Here is a 15,812-nt window from a genome sequence, read left to right as displayed (position 1 = left end):
AGCGCCCTCCGCCAATGATCAGTCCCCACAGGGTGTGTGTGTGTGTGTGTGTGTGTGGGGGGGGGGTTATAAACAGCCTCCTCCCAGCACAGCGCTGTCTACTGCTGCCCAAACTTCAGGAGAGGCCGCGACGCGGCTCTAAGACCCCAACGCTCCCGGGACCCCACCCCAACCTGCATCACACATCCCGGGAGCCAGCCCCCAAACCCCGCCCTCCAACGCGCCCCCAAACCCGGCCCCGCCCCAGCCTCCTGTCCCGGGACCCCGCCCTTGCTCCAGGACGCCACCCCCACCAACCCGGCCCAACATGGACCAAACACCCTGCCCCTAAGCCAGTGCCTCTCAAGATTAGATCCACTGATTTTTTTAGAGCTTTTTTGTGTGTTTTCCAAGCAGTGAAGGGGTCTTTTCTTTTGGAGGTCGTTGTCCACGAACTGCACCTTCTCTTTTTTAAATATAGCAGGAAATGGGAACTGTGTTTGGGCATTCCCAACAAAGGAAGCACAGGACTGACAACCCACAGCTACTGCTGCTTTGACTTGCAGTTGCTTTTGCCCAAACTGGTGACTGATGCCTCAAGTAACCTGTAGAGGTCTATAGTTAGGTCTTGAAACTATAAGGGAGCGCAGGGAGCATTTGTGGGTTTGTCTGGGCCAGGAAGAGGCAAAGCTCATGCTCTGCCAGGCCTGGTGATGGCAGCTGTGAACTTCCTTTCTTACAGGCAGCTACTTCCATCAGTAGAATAACAGAAATGGTGGCCCAGAGGTTTGGAACCTACTGTACAGGTAGAGTGACCAGACAGCAAATGTGAAAAATCGGGACGGGGGTGGGGGGTAATAGGAGCCTATATAAGAAAAAGACCCAGAAATCGGGACTGTCCCTATAAAATCGGGACATCTGGTCACCCTATGTACAGGAGATCTTAATATTTCACAAATGATATGTCCAGCAGTAACACCCAAAGGAGTGCACTAGCTCATAATGCAGTCACAAAGATCACAGATACTCCCGTCTCAGTAAAATGTAGCTCAATAGCCTACAAACTTCTGCTTGAGTTCAACTTCCAACCCTGCCTCAACATAGCCTTCAATATTATGATAAGCTGCTGACCTGCTTGAAAACTTGAGCAGGAGTAGATGGAGTTGCTCTTGAGTAGCTCCATTCCTTTCTTTGTAAGAGGGCCCAGAGAGTAGCATTGGGGAATTGTTCATTGGCTCAGAGGGCTCTCTCTTAGGAGCCACCAGGAGAGTTTGTAATTAAGTATGGATTAGTGTCTTCCATATGCTAATATTACTCAGTGACTGTATATTTCAATCTTTTCAGACTTTGCTGATGTGATTGTAATAATGATCTGGGCATAGCTGAGGGCTCATAGACCAGACTAGTATCATACTTACAGGGCAAAGAAGCAACAAAAAGAAACTGTATTTTGTTTTAACATTTTTATAACATATAACAAGTGATTATTATTTCCCTCTTGCTCAATTATGTCTGTCATTCCCTGCTGCGTTCCTTCCACACCTACACATACTGTTAGACTCCCTTCATTGCTCCCAGTCTGCCAGCAGGGTACAAGGCGATAGCCATGGTCTCTTCTCCCATCAGAAGGGGAAGGAGAAAGTTACCATTGGGGGGTGTTCTCTGGTGGGCTTGGCTGCGTCTCTGCTGAGCCTGCCATTTGTGATACCCACCTGACCTTTCTTGCCTCTCATCTTTGAGTATAGAGCTCACAGGGCCCCTGTTTTCCACAAAATGTGTCAATAGCTCAGTCCAACTGTGATTGCAGCTCCGGGTGCTGAAGATAGACAATTACTATACAAATCACACACTGCTGCTAGAAACCTCATCCTTCAACAAGGTTCTCAAGCAAGTGCCTAACTTTAAGCATGTGAGTAGTTCTACTAGAGTGATTGAGGCATAAAATTAAGAATATGCTTATAATGCTTAGATACAGATCTCTACTGTTTGAACTAATGGAAAAGTCCCTTAGCTACTACTAGCAAGTCCCATATTCTCTGTCTGAGTCAACTGCTAAAGTGAAACTTGATTATATGCATAAATCCAGTACATTACAAAAGGATCTAAATCTTATTAGGGGCACATTGGGGGGGGAAAAGCCCTGCTAAATGTAAGCTTTCAGCATTTTATTGTCTCTTTAGCATAAAAGGGGGACATTAATATACAATACCTTCCAGTGTAGGCATTGGGATTTTAAGCTATGATGATATTTTAAACACTATTTTAAAGCTATGATGTTAGTATTGCTTTCCTGGAATTAATTTGATTGTTATTCTTTATGCCTTACGCTTTTTATTGTACTGTCTCCTATTACTTGTTACCCATAGACTTTACATCTGTTTCTTCTAAATCAGTGATACAGGACTGAAAAGCTTTCTTTAATTACAGAAATAACTTGCTGCCAAAAGAAAAACAACTTTATATTGGTGTGAGAGGCTTGCTTCCTGTTAATGTTATATAAGGTTAAATTTAATATTTTGCCTCTCATTCTTACTGATTTGTCTCCTATATCTGTTTGTCTCAGTGGGCCCAATCCTGTCACTCCAACTGGTCTTCAGTGGTACTACTTATAAGAGTAAGCCTTACTTTTAGGACTAAGTCTTGCTGAATTGGACCCTTTCTCCAGTACCAGGAGAATGGAAAAGGAGGAAATAAATATACCCAATTGGGTGGGGTTTGCATGTGGAGAACAACATGAGATATTTTGTTCTCAAGAAAAAAAAAAAGGGAGGAGTGCCAGGTTTTTTACTCCACCCTTCAGATCTGTCCATTTAAAGGCACTTGTTGTTCCAACACTGCAATTTCACTCAAAGGCAACAAACATGGCAAAACAACAGAACAAATTAGTTGATGAAATAGAGAAAGTGCTGGAGAAGTCTAAAGGGTTTTCCCTTAAGGATCTGCTGTTCTTCTATCAGGGAACCCCATACCCTGTCACTGTATGCAGTGCAGAGACATTCCAGGCCCTGGAAAACTTAGAAGCCAGAAGAGATGATATGGTGTTGGTGTCTTACCCCAAATGCGGTGAATACAGTCGATGTTATTACTTGCTACAATGTAAAATATAAAATGTCATAAATAACCACATGGTGTAATAAGAGGGAAAATAACATCTATTTTAGGTTTTAGTTCTGCATAAGTTTTGTAGGGATTTTAAATTGGACATTGCTGATACAAACAGACTATAATGTTTTATCCTGTGTCATTTTAATTGTGCATTGTATTGGATTGTTTCTTTTCAGTATAGTTTGCCTTTCTGCCAGGATATCTTTCTTTAATTATTCCATACTGCAGGTGGCTGCATACTAGAGAAGATGCTGTACATGAAAGCAAATTCTGTTCATTTGATACCCTTCATTTGAAAAGATGGGTGTAGCCTACTGTGCAATAAAGTTACATGTAACAAAAAAAGAATAATCGTTACTAATTATGATGGAAAAGTGACAGGACGTATTGGCTATTTTTGCAGAAGTTTAAGCTTTTCTTTAATATTTTTAAATTTCAAGTTGTTTTTGCCAGATCTGATATGATTTTCCTAGTGACTAGAAAACAGTCCAAACCAGAATATAGTACACCAATAGTCCATGTTCCTTTTTCTTGTGGACTCTGGAGAGAAACATTTTGAGACTGAAGCGATGGCGATTTATGGTTTTAGGAGATAATATGGATGTAAGAGAGGATCTCTACCTTACAAAGTGGTCTGCAGAGGAGAACCTGTGCAATTTTATTTAATCTTTTGTTGAGAAACCTGTTACAATAGAATGAATAAATGATGTAATCCAGTTGGGGCCCAATCATAAAGACCTTATTGCGGGCCTAATTGTGAGATATGCTGATCACCCATGGGAGTTTTGCCTTAGTAAGGACTTAAGAAATCGGCTTGCAGTGGTTAAGGTAAATATCTCAACCATGGAGAGACAGGAAGCCAAAGCAGTGGAAATGGGACAAATACAAAATAAGAGATGAGCTGAAAATGTGGATCTGATTTTGAATATCCCATAATTTAGGGATTTGGGGGATCGTAGGTTTTTTGTCTGGCCCAATATGAGGATAAGGGCTATTTACATAATTTGGTTTGGTTTAGATTTCAAACACCACTATAGTTTGGAGATATTCAGAAATTCAGTTAGTTTAATTAGTCACACCTGGCTCTATACCTTTGTCCGCGCTGGGGGGATTTTTTATAAAATTCCCCACTATTGCTAATACTAATGCATCTTGTGATAAATCAATGATGGGAAATTTTAACAAGGGACAAGACATTGCTAATAAGTTCAGAGGAATGAATCTGCAGTTCCCTCTAACAGAGTGGGGCAGCTGGAGAATTTTGAAACCCTGCAATAGGCTTACATCAATGAAAAAGGCATTTGTTAAGGGTTACACTGAACACAGGAGAAGGGAACAGAAAATATTACATATGTCTCATGTGGTGGAGTAACCCATTGCCAGCAAAACCTTATTTATTTTTAAATTTCCTGACATTTGAGTGCTTAATCTCACAACCTTAACTAGCATTAAATGGAACTTTTGCATTTAATTTCTCAAGTTTTATAAAGGAAAAAATGGAGAGGATGGGGTGTGTGTAACGAACTAAAAGGAAAACAGGAAATTGGGTGGTGCAATTTAAAACTCTGTCTTTGAGGTGCTGAGCTCCATTGATTCCCATTGGTATAATAACCAGAACGGGTGCTTAGCCTCTTGCAGGATTGAGCCTAAAGAACCACAGGTTAGCTCTGTAGGGCTAAACATCTGTTTACAGGTGTCTTTACCACGTGAACAAATAGAATCTAGCTATTTGGTAACAGTATAAAAACAGGTGTCTGATTTTTCCCTAGCCAGTTTCTCAAATATGTCTGATATTGAGCCCAATTTTGGAAGGAGCTGACTGTCCCATTCCCAGGGCTGAGCACCCACAACTCCCATTGACTTTACTGGGAATTTTGTATCGTCAGCACCTCAGAGGATTAGGCCTGATGAAAATTCTCACATTTGAATCCAAACTTCCCTTCATCTTCCAAAGCCTTACTGTTGTCCTATTTCTTGTTATTTATTCAGGATCATGAAAGTTAAACTACAGAAAATCTCACTATGTGAAATGCTTCCCACATCTTGGGTACCCACAATAGAAGAGAAAACGTTAACTGATGTGGACAATCTTTATGCCGTGTAGGGTGAAGGAAAACGTAGATTCAGAAGGCAATACTCTCTGCTGTTAACCCAGACGTTTGAGAGGTGGTAGGGAAACTAGAGACTTGGTATTTCAGGCCTATCAAGTAACATCCTTAAGAATGTAACTTTTATTTGTGAATTGATGGTATGTAATGAGCAAGTGAGGGCATAGAATTGTAGAGAGTGCTGTTGCTGGCTCTAGTCTGCATTTAAATAAGGAGATGAATATAGCTTTATGAAGAAACAATAATAATAATTGGCACTTCTACAGCATCTGCTATCTGGGGATCTCAAGGCACTTTACAAAGATAGGGTGAATTCACCTCTGGACAGAGTGCCAGTGCCAGGCCACTTGAGTGGATCACTTGAGACCTAGTGCCTGGTCCTCATTTGGTTCCTAGTGCTTAAGTAGGATTTAAGTGGTGCATAGGCTTTGTACAAGGGTGAATTTCACCCATTCAGGAATTTAGTCTCACAACACCTGTTAAATAGGGAAGTACAGTTAACCCTCTTTTACAGAGAATCACACTGAGGCAGAGATTATTATTTATAAAGCAGCACAGACATGCGTGGTGCTTTACAGGTGAATACAAAGACAAGATCTCAACCCCATGAGCTAACAATGTAAAGCTAATATGAAAACACAAGAGGACAAGAGACTGAAGAGTGAGGAAGTTGGGGAGAAGAATGGAGAAAGAAGGATAACATCCTTTCAGGCCACAGCTTTCCACAGAAAGCATGAGGTTAAAGCTATTTGCATCATGCATTTCTTGTTGTTTCTGGCATGCACAGGGGGATTTCTCAGTGCACAGAAAGTTATGGCTCAGCCAACTCTGCAGCACCATCTCCATGGACCCTTAGGAAAACCTTGCAAGGGGATCTCCACAAGGACCAGGGGGATGATGCTATGGACCAAGGACACACATTGTTGTCATCCATCCTTGCCACCTCTCTATGGCAACCAGCAGCGAATCATGCTGGTTACCTTTAGAGAAGAGTACTCATGGAAACCTCTGAAGAGGTTAATCCAAGGAGCAGAAACAGGTGGGGAGTTACCTAACAATACAGTTCCATTGGAGCAACCCTATCAGGTAGCCAGAGAAGTGACGGGACAGACAAAGGGCTCCAGGCCCAGTGTAGAGTAGGACTTGGACAATCCATGAGTGAAGTACCCCATGTTTATTTCTTAATCGGGGATGATAGACACCCTCTCCCTGACCGAATGATCTGAGGAGCTCTGTGAGCTTCCCACGCCCCAATCCCTTTCTGCAAGTTATTGCAGGGAAGGCGCTATGTTCCCCTTGTTTTTACTCTATTTTAGAAATATTTTTTTAAAATATACAAATACATCAATGGCTAAATTCTGTTCCTATTCCAGACATCACTAGGTCTCAGTAAGTTTGACCCTTATGGGAGCTGAGCAGAATAAAGCCCAAAGTGCAGGCTGTCAAGTAGCAGTTTAGGATTTTGTTTTTGTTTTTTAAGATTTTATTGTATTTAGTCCCTTGAGAATTTCAGTAGAATTATTTTCACATTGACAAATTGATATTATACTGTGTTAAGCAGTGTGATGAGAAGGTTCTGAGATCTTTGATAAGCTGCTGATCCATTGTATTTTTGTTTGTTTGTCCAGGTGCAAATTGGCTTATCCAGCTCTTAAATGATTTGATATTTACAACTTCCCAGACTAAACATATAAACACGGAGCTGCCATTTATTGAATGTGGAGATCCAGAAAAATATCAGGTTAGTATGAAATAAATACTGAAACAATTAAAGTCTGGTATTTCTCTCTTTTTCTCTCTCATGCCTACACATACAAGTTATTGAAATAAACCCATGCATGCTAGATTACTTTTTCTCCTGAAGAAAAACCCTAGATAACTACTGCACTTTGATTAGCATGAGAATGTGCTATTCCACATGTGCCAACATTTCACATTGTGGTTGCACCCACTTAACAAAACTATTCTCCCTTATTGTTTCATTTATATTTAAAGAGGATGAAAGAGTTTCCATCTCCAAGGATTTTGGCAACACACCTCCATTATGATAATCTCCCCAAATCTATCTTCAAGAATAAAGCCAAGGTGAGCTTCCTGTCTGTCTGTCAATATCCACTTGTATAATATTTGCATAGCATCTTAGAGCCCAGATCCCTCACTAAGGTCAGGATCCAAGGTGGTGGTAGAGAAGTGAAGGTGATTCTAAACCACTTTTACACTCCTGTCCTGGAGCCAGGTTAATACCTGGTGTAACATAGAGCAGCATTGTTCTAATTGACATCAGCAGGAAGAGCCCTCTAGAGGCTGTTCCAGTAGCCACGAATCACTGTAGTGCAGTGCTTTACAGCTACCCTCTGTCCTTTGTGCTAGAAGGATGGGAGAGGATAGTGTAGAAATGGGTATGCTTCAAATGTGAAGTTGCGGAACTATTAACTGAGGTTTGTAACCTGTCCTTTAAATCGGCTTCTGTACCCAATGACTGGAAGTTAGCTAATGTAACGCCAATATTTAAAAAGGGCTGTAGAGGTGATCCCAGCAATTACAGACCAGTAAGTCTAGCGTCAGTACCGGGCAAATTAGCCGAAACAATAGTTAAGAATAAAATTGTCAGACACAGAGAAAAACATAAACTGTTGAGCAATAGTCAACATGGTTTCTGTAAAGGGAAATCGTGTCTTACTAATCTATTAGAGTTCTTTGAAGGGGTCAACAAACATGGGGACAAGGGGGATCCAGTGGACATAGTGTACTTAGATTTCAGAAAGCCTTTGACAAGATCCCTCACCAAAGGCTCTTACGTAAATTAAGTTGTCATGGGATAAAAGGGAAGGTTCTTTCATGGATTGAGAACTGGTTAAAAGACCGGGAACAAAGGGTAGGAATTAATGGTAAATTCTCAGAATGGAGAGGGGTAACTAGTGGTGTTCCCCAGGGGTCAGTCCTCGGACCAGTCCTATTCAACTTATTATAAATGATCTGGAGAAAGGGGTAAACAGTGAAGTGGCAAAGTTTGCAGATGATACTAAACTGCTCAAGATAGTTAAGACCAAAGCAGACTGTGATGAACTTCAAAAAGATCTCACAAAACTAAGTGATTGGGCAACAAAATGGCAAATGAAATTTAATGTGGATAAATGTAAAGTAATGCACATTGGAAAAAATAACCCCAACTATACATACAATATGATGGGGGCTAATTTAGCTACAACAAGTCAGGAAAAAGATCTTGGAGTCATCGTGGATAGTTCTCTGAAGATGTCCGCGCAGTGTGCAGAGGCGGTCAAAAAAGCAAACAGGATGTTAGGGATCATTAAAAAGGGGATAGAGAATAAGACTGAGAATATATTATTGCCCTTATATAAATCAATGGTACGCCCACATCTCGAATACTGCGTACAGATGTGGTCTCCTCATCTAAAAAAAGATATACTGGCACTAGAAAAGGTTCAGAAAAGGGCAACTAAAATGATTAGGGGTTTGGAACGGGTCCCATATGAGGAGAGATTAAAGAGGCTAGGATTCTTCAGCTTGGAAAAGAGGAGACTAAGGGTGGATATGATAGAGGTATATAAAATCATGAGTGATGTGGAGAAAGTGGATAAGGAAAAGTTATTTACTTATTCCCATAATACAAGAACTAGGGGTCACCAAATGAAATTAATAGGCAGCAGGTTTAAAACAAATACAAGGAAGTTCTTCACGCAGCGCACAGTCAACTTGTGGAACTCCTTACCTGAGGAGGTTGTGAAGGCTAGGACTATAACAGCATTTAAAAGAGAACTGGATAAATTCATGGTGGTTAAGTCCATTAATGGCTATTAGCCAAGATGGGTAAGGAATGGTGTCCCTAGCCTCTGTTTGTCAGAGGATGGAGATGGATGGCAGGAGAGAGATCACTTGATCATTGCCTGTTGGTCCACTCCCTCTGGGGCACCTGGCATTGGCCACTGTCGGTAGACAGGATACTGGGCTAGATGGATCTTTGGTCTGACCTGGTACGGCTGTTCTTATGCTGGTTTAGCAACACCTGTGAATTCCCAATGCAAAAGGACAAACAGTTGAAGCCTTAATTTATTACAAACCAACAACATTGTATCTCTGGGCAGTAACAGACATTTTCAATTAAGGAGAGGACAGAGGACCAAGAAGTAGAAGGGGGGAGGTGATCAAAGGGAGATGACGATTGTAACTGTTTTACTGTTGATCTTTTGTTAAGTTTTTCTAATTTGTACACATCCCATGTGATCAAAAATGCTTACAGTAGCTATCCAAAAATGTTGACATAATTGTTGCCATAACATAGAAAATGGGAATAAAAGGGGATAGCACAGCTACAGTTTCCAGAGGGAGAAAGCAATAGTGCTTTGCACAATAACAGGCTGTAACCTGCAGTGGAAATTCACCAGGTCTAAGGTAACAATAGGGAGCAATGCCCCATGGACAGGGAGGGATATTAATGATAGTAATATAGGCTTTTTCAGTCTTTCATTTTTATGATTCTTTGACCACAAGATCAAGCTTTAAAAGTGGCCAGAGACTTTATTATGGCCATGATTTTGAGCTTGCTTTTCATGTCTTACATATAAATGAAAATATTTAACAGCTACAGTACATTACTGGTTACAGAATGTTTGGTTGTATTATCACTGTAGTTATCCCGGGAAATAAAAGATCTAAAAATTGCTAACCTCTTCCTCCCACTCCAGATACTAGTGTTGTTTCGAAATCCTAAAGATACAGCTGCATCGTTTTTTCATTTCTATAACAAGGCCTTAGATGTCCCAAGTTATAACTCCTGGGATGAGTTCTTCTCAGAGTTCATGAGTGGAAAAGGTACAATTACTATTTTTGAATGTATTTGAAAGATTAAGCAGCAGAAAAAAATGTTTTAAATAAATTAAATGGGGCCAATATGAAAACAGCTGTGTAATGCTAAAATTAATTGATAGTTATTGTTCATGATAAGATGCAATTGAACTCCAGAATGTGAGGAAAGTTCTAAGATAGTGCTGCTTCTGGGCATTATGTTGTCCCTTGAATCAGGAACTTGCATAGTAGTTTAATGTCTTGGGCAAAACCTCTGCCAACTAGGGCCAGCTTCCAGCAAGATGTGATCAGAATCAAAAGTGCTAGTGAAGACAGTTCTGTTTCTGCATCTGGGACCAAACCAAAGTCCCAGTTCTAAGCATTTCCTAGATCTATATAGAGATCTGGACTTGGCTGCTCAGAATGATCCCTAATAACAGCATATGTACTTATGGAAGCTAAAACAATAGTATAGATAGAGGAGTTCATGCTTCAGGACATAAACCTCTTGCCTACAGGAGTCAGAGAGAAATCTCGCCTTCTCCATTGTACAACACTGCACAACTGAACAGATGTTCTGTTATGGTTTTCTGCATTGGTATAACCTGAAGGCAGCAGAAAGTGATTCTTAGAGAGAAATAAAAGCATAATTATTGAACATACAGGCTGAAGCTTGTTTTCTATCTCCTTTTCAGTCAGCTGGGGTTCCTATTTTGACCACGCAGTTGCCTGGAACAAACACACTGAGGATGAAAATGTTATGATTATAACATATGAAGACCTGAAAGAGGTAAAGCTGTTGCTACTTGCAGGCAAGGCTTATCTGAGCCTGCTCCTACTCAAGTCAATGGCAAAGCTCCTAGTGATTTCAATGAGATATACTGGAGCCCAAAACATCTTATAGCAATAAGTTGAGCATGGATACAAATCTGTAGCACTTTGCATCAAGGTGATGTAAAATGCACTGTGTGTGAAAGTATTATTAATGCATCAAGATCACACACCTGTCAAACAGGGAACACTATTTTTCAGAGCAAGCATATTATGTTACCCCTTTCACTACATTGCTTTCAGAACCTGGCTTCTGGAGTGAAGCAAATAGCTGAATTCTTTGGATTCTCTCCAACGGCAGAGCAGATTCAGTTTATTGCAGACAGGGGAAGCTTCCAAGCAATGAGAGAAAAATCCCAGGAGATCTATGGCTCAGTTGGTCCGATTCTCTTCCGTAAAGGTAAATTTGTGCTTAAAAAAAAATCCAAGGATTGTCAGTGGTTACATTTCATTTAATTTTGACAGGAATCTGGAACAGGAGGCAATCAACCTTTCTTCCTTTCTAGTTATCTAGGTTAGAAATGGTTTGAGAAACACAGATGGTACTTTTAGAGAGTCACTTGATTTTTCCACATGGGTCAAAATCAATAAATAGACCACTTTGATTACCCTGTTTCCTTAAAGCATAGCACAGCTGGTACTCTGTTCAGCCTTCCCCAGCTCCCATTAAAATAATGGAAAGATTCCCACTGACTTCTGTGGGAGATGGAAAGGGTTCTAAAACTTGATTTAGGCCATTAAATCTCTATAGAATTGTCTTCTTGAGTTTCTTAGGCAACTACTGGGATTAATTATGGTCCTGAATCAAAATCTTGGATCTAAGCAATCTGTAGGTTGACAACTATCTTTGGAATGGGCCAGACTAAAGTCCCAGATCCATACATCCTCAGATTTAGGGGTATTCAAAATCTGGATCAAAATTTTGCAGGTGCAGACAATCTGTTCTTGCAGTTGCAAGTCATACTTATGAACTGTTTGGGCCTTTGCACTGCACCTTGTATAGTCTTTTACACCCGTGCAAAAACAACCAAATCGGAACAAAAGCATTATATCCACTCTTTATACTCCTCTTGTAGTGGTGTAAATGACTATACAAGGTGCAGGCAATGGTGGTTCAGGCCCTGTATGCACTTTTCCTCTTCTGAACAGATGTTTATTTCTGGCACATAAACATGCATTGTTCCCAAATATCATAATAAAGTAATCCTGATTCTTCTTTTAAATCAGTCCCTACATTCATCGTAGTCAAGAGTATCCTTTTCTTACTTTTGTTTATTCCAGGTGCTGTTGGAGATTGGAAGAACCTTTTTACTGAAGCTCAAAGCCAGGAAATGGATGCTAAATTTAAAGAGTGTTTAGGGGGAACCAAGCTGGAAGCACATCTGAAGTATGATGTGCACTGCAAGGCCTGAGAATGGTTACAGAAAAGTCTCACTTTGATATGTGCTTTTAAATTTTTTTTATATACTCTAAAAGGAATACTTTAAATCAGGACGAATATCTCAGTTGTAATTTGTAGCTTGTTAGTGTAAGATTACATTTCTGCTAAATTTGGTTCTGTCATATCATCAGCATGCAGGCTTCAGTTAGGTAAAACACTTAAGCACATGCTTAATTTTAAGCTCCTGCTTAAATCCCAGTGTAGTCAGTGGGATTACTCATAAATTAAGCAAGAGCTTAAGTGTTTTGCTGACCAGAGATAAGATTACTTGCTTTAAATTAAATTATGCTTACATGGTTTGCAGAATTGAAGCTTGAATGAAGAAGTGTTATCTATCCATGTGTAGGTTGAAATTTTGATGTAAGCAAGTTAAGAGAGACATAAGTGGTGCTGCCCAAAAATTCAGTTCACTGTTTCTGCTAAATTGGGAAGTGTTATGCAAAGATTATTGAAGGCAGAGAAATAATGAAAAGGGAACTAGAGTGGTGAGCGCAAATTAATATAATAGGTGTAAATTGGAACAAAGTCATTTAGTGGGAGCAAGGTACTTGGAAAGCAGTGATGGAAAAGAGACCGAAGGGTGATTGTGGGCTGCTAGTGAGACATGAGTTTGTAATATGACATTGGCAACAAAAAAGCCAATTCAGTTTGGGGCTGCAAATCCGAAGGTTTTGTATCATGGACCAGGGACGTGACATGCCTTCGGTGTGTGACCGTGGGGAGATTGCACCAGCATTACTCCTGTAATTTAGAACACCTAAATACCAGAAAAACTTAGCCAAAGTGGGGAAAATTCATGGAAAAGCGACATAAGTGATCAGGGATTTATAAGGAATGAAATAGTGTAACTATGCACTATGGATCGTTGTATCTCCATTATTATACTAGTACAGAAAGAGTGGAATTGATTAGAGTGCTGAAATAGCTAGGAATAATGGGATGAAAGTGAGGAAAGAAATGTTTAGAGTGCATATCAGAAAACATTTCCAGAACCCTAACTGTGGAAGTGTCCCAACAGGTTTCTACAGCTTCTCATCGCGTGCGTGATTTTAAAACTAGATTGGAGAAAGCACTTGAGCATGTACTATAAAGAACAATTCTACAGAGGCAGTGGGATGGACTAGACCTGCTAGGCTTTTCCATCTCTGATTTCTGTAGCTCAAGGAGTTATCAGTCTATGCTCACTGATGAAAATAAGCTATGTTTCTAATACTATTAAAATGTACTTCGGGCTAGATTGTGCATTTAGACACATTCCCCTCAAGAGCAGGGCCGGCTTTAAGCCGATTCGGCCGATTCCCCGGAATGGGGCCCCGTGCCTAAGAGGGCGCCGCAACGTCCGGGGCTGCCGGCGGAGCGGGGGGGGGAAAAAAAAAGCCGCGTCCTGCTTCTCCCCCCTCCCTCCAGCGCTTGCGCCGCCATACAGCTGATCAGCGCAAGCCTGGGAGGGAGGGGTTAGGAGGAGGAAGGCAGCGTGCTTGGGGAAGACGCGGGGCCAGGGCGGGGATTTGAGGAGGGATCCAATGGGGCAGTGAGGGGGCGGGGCTGGGGGCGGGGCGGAGTTGTGGGGCCCCGCACCTGCTAAAGCCGGCCCTGCTCAAGAGTCATCCCACCAAAGCACAATTCCTCCCTGCTCTGCTTTTGCTCCAGGTAAGGAATAAGTTACATCAGCCCTTGAAAGGATGTAGTTTACTTCTCCCTCTTGCACCAAGCCAGCTATTCCAGCCTGTGAGGGATGGTAATGGGTAGAGCTAAGACTCTGTCCCCTTGCTGTCCACTTTCTTGAAGCAGGAAGCTCACAAACAGGGAAGAATTAGTAGAGGAAGCAAAAGTGGATGGGAACCTGGGAGGCAGTGACCATGAGATGGTCGAGTTCAGGATCCTGACACAAGGAAGAAAGGAGAGCAGCAGAATACGGATGCTGGACTTCAGAAAAGCAGACTTTGACTCCCTCAGGGAACAGATGGGCAGGATCCCCTGGGAGATTAACATGAAGGGCAAAGGGGTCCAGGAGAGCTGGCTGTATTTTAAATAATCCTTATTGCGGTTGCAGGAACAAACCATCCCGATGTGTAGAAAGAATAGTAAATATGGCGGGCGAACAGCTTGGCTTAACAGTGAAATCCTTGCTGATCTTAAACACAAAAAAGAAGCTTACAAGAAGTGGAAGATTGGACAAATGACCAGGGAGGAGTATAAAAATATTGCTCAGGCATGCAGGAGTGAAATCAGGAAGGCCAAATTGCACTTGGAGTTGCAGCTAGCAAGCGATGTTAAGAGTAACAAGAAGGGTTTCTTCAGATATGTTAGAAACAAGAAGAAAGTCAAGGAAAGTGTGGGCCCCTTACTGAATGAGGGAGGCAACCTAGTGACCGAGGATGTGGAAAAAGCTAATGTACTCAATGCTTTTTTTGCCTCTGTCTTCACAAACAAGGTCAGCTCCCAGACTGCTGCACTGGGCAGCACAGTATGGGGAGGAGGTGATCAGCCCTCCGTGGAGAAAGTGGTTCGGGACTATTTAGAAAAACTGGATGAGCACAAATCCATGGGGCCGGATGCGCTGCATCCGAGGGTGCTAAAGGAGTTGGCGGATGTGATTGCGGAGCCATTGGCCATCATCTTTGAAAACTCATGGCGATCGGGGGAGGTCCCGGATGACTGGGAAAAGGCTAATGTAGTGCCCATCTTTAAAAAAGGGAAGAAGGAGGATCCGGGGAACTACAGGCCAGTCAGCCTCACCTCAGTCCCTGGAAAAATCATGGAGCAGGTCCTCAAGGAATCAATTATGAAACACTTAGAGGAGAGGAAAGTGATTAGGAACAGTCAGCATGGATTCACCAAGGGGAAGTCGTGCCTGACTAACCTAATTGCCTTCTATGATGAGATAACTGACTCTGTGGATGAGGGGAAAGCAGTGGATGTGTTATTCCTTGACTTTAGCAAAGCTTTTGATACAGTCTTCCACAGTATTCTTGCCGCCAAGTTAAAGAAGTATGGGCTGGATGAATGGACTGTAAGGTGGATAGAAAGCTGGCTAAATTGTCGGGCTCAACGGGTAGTGATCAATGGCTCCATGTCTAGTTGGCAGCCGGTTTCAAGCGGAGTGCCCCAAGGGTCGGTCCTGGGGCCGGTTTTGTTTAATATCTTTATTAATGATCTGGAGGATGGTGCGGACTGCACTCTCAGCAACTTTGCAGATGACACTAAACTGGGAGGCGTGGTAGATACACTGGAGGGTAGGGATCGGATACAGAGGGACCTAGACAAATTAGAGGATTGGGCCAAAAAAACCTAATGAGGTTCAACAAGGACAAGTGCAGAGTCCTGCACTTAGGACGGAATAATCCTATGCACTGCTACAGACTAGGGACCGAATGGCTAAATAGCAGTTCTGCAGAAAAGGACCTAGGGGTCACAGTGGATGAGAAGCTGGATATGAGTCAACAGTGTGCTCTTGTTGCCAAGAAGGCTAACGGCATTTTGGGCTGTATAAGTAGGGGCATTGCCAGCAGATCGAGGAACGTGATTGTTTCCCTTTATTC

At 41.8% G+C, this 15,812-nt stretch overlaps 1 protein-coding gene across 1 annotated transcript; it reads left to right on the top strand.

The window, feature by feature from the left end:
- The first annotated feature begins 2,781 nt into the window (after positions 1–2,781).
- LOC112121803 (sulfotransferase 6B1-like) lies at positions 2,782–12,449 on the top strand. Its single transcript, XM_026649578.2, has 7 exons — positions 2,782–3,042; positions 6,821–6,933; positions 7,188–7,277; positions 9,899–10,025; positions 10,694–10,788; positions 11,073–11,229; positions 12,111–12,449. Exons 1-7 carry the CDS (start codon positions 2,841–2,843, stop codon positions 12,239–12,241), a joined length of 915 nt encoding a protein of 304 aa, XP_026505363.1. The 5' UTR covers positions 2,782–2,840; the 3' UTR covers positions 12,242–12,449.
- The last annotated feature ends 3,363 nt before the right edge of the window (positions 12,450–15,812 follow it).

Source organism: Terrapene carolina, unplaced genomic scaffold (genome assembly GCF_002925995.2).
Source record: "Terrapene carolina triunguis isolate 2854851 unplaced genomic scaffold, T_m_triunguis-2.0 Scaffold85, whole genome shotgun sequence".
Classification (NCBI taxonomy): domain Eukaryota; kingdom Metazoa; phylum Chordata; order Testudines; family Emydidae; genus Terrapene; species Terrapene triunguis.
Note: the sequence above shows the minus strand (reverse complement) of the source record. Positions and strands in the feature narration are given on the sequence as shown.

Coding starts and splice junctions, on each gene's coding strand:
- LOC112121803 (XM_026649578.2), top strand. CDS start 2,841: ATGGCAAAACAACAGAACAAATTAGTTGATGAAATAGAGAAAGTGCTG. Junction 3,043..6,820: donor GGTGTCTTACCCCAAATGCG/GTGAATACAGTC, acceptor TTGTTTGTCCAG/GTGCAAATTGGCTTATCCAG. Junction 11,230..12,110: donor TCCGATTCTCTTCCGTAAAG/GTAAATTTGTGC, acceptor TGTTTATTCCAG/GTGCTGTTGGAGATTGGAAG.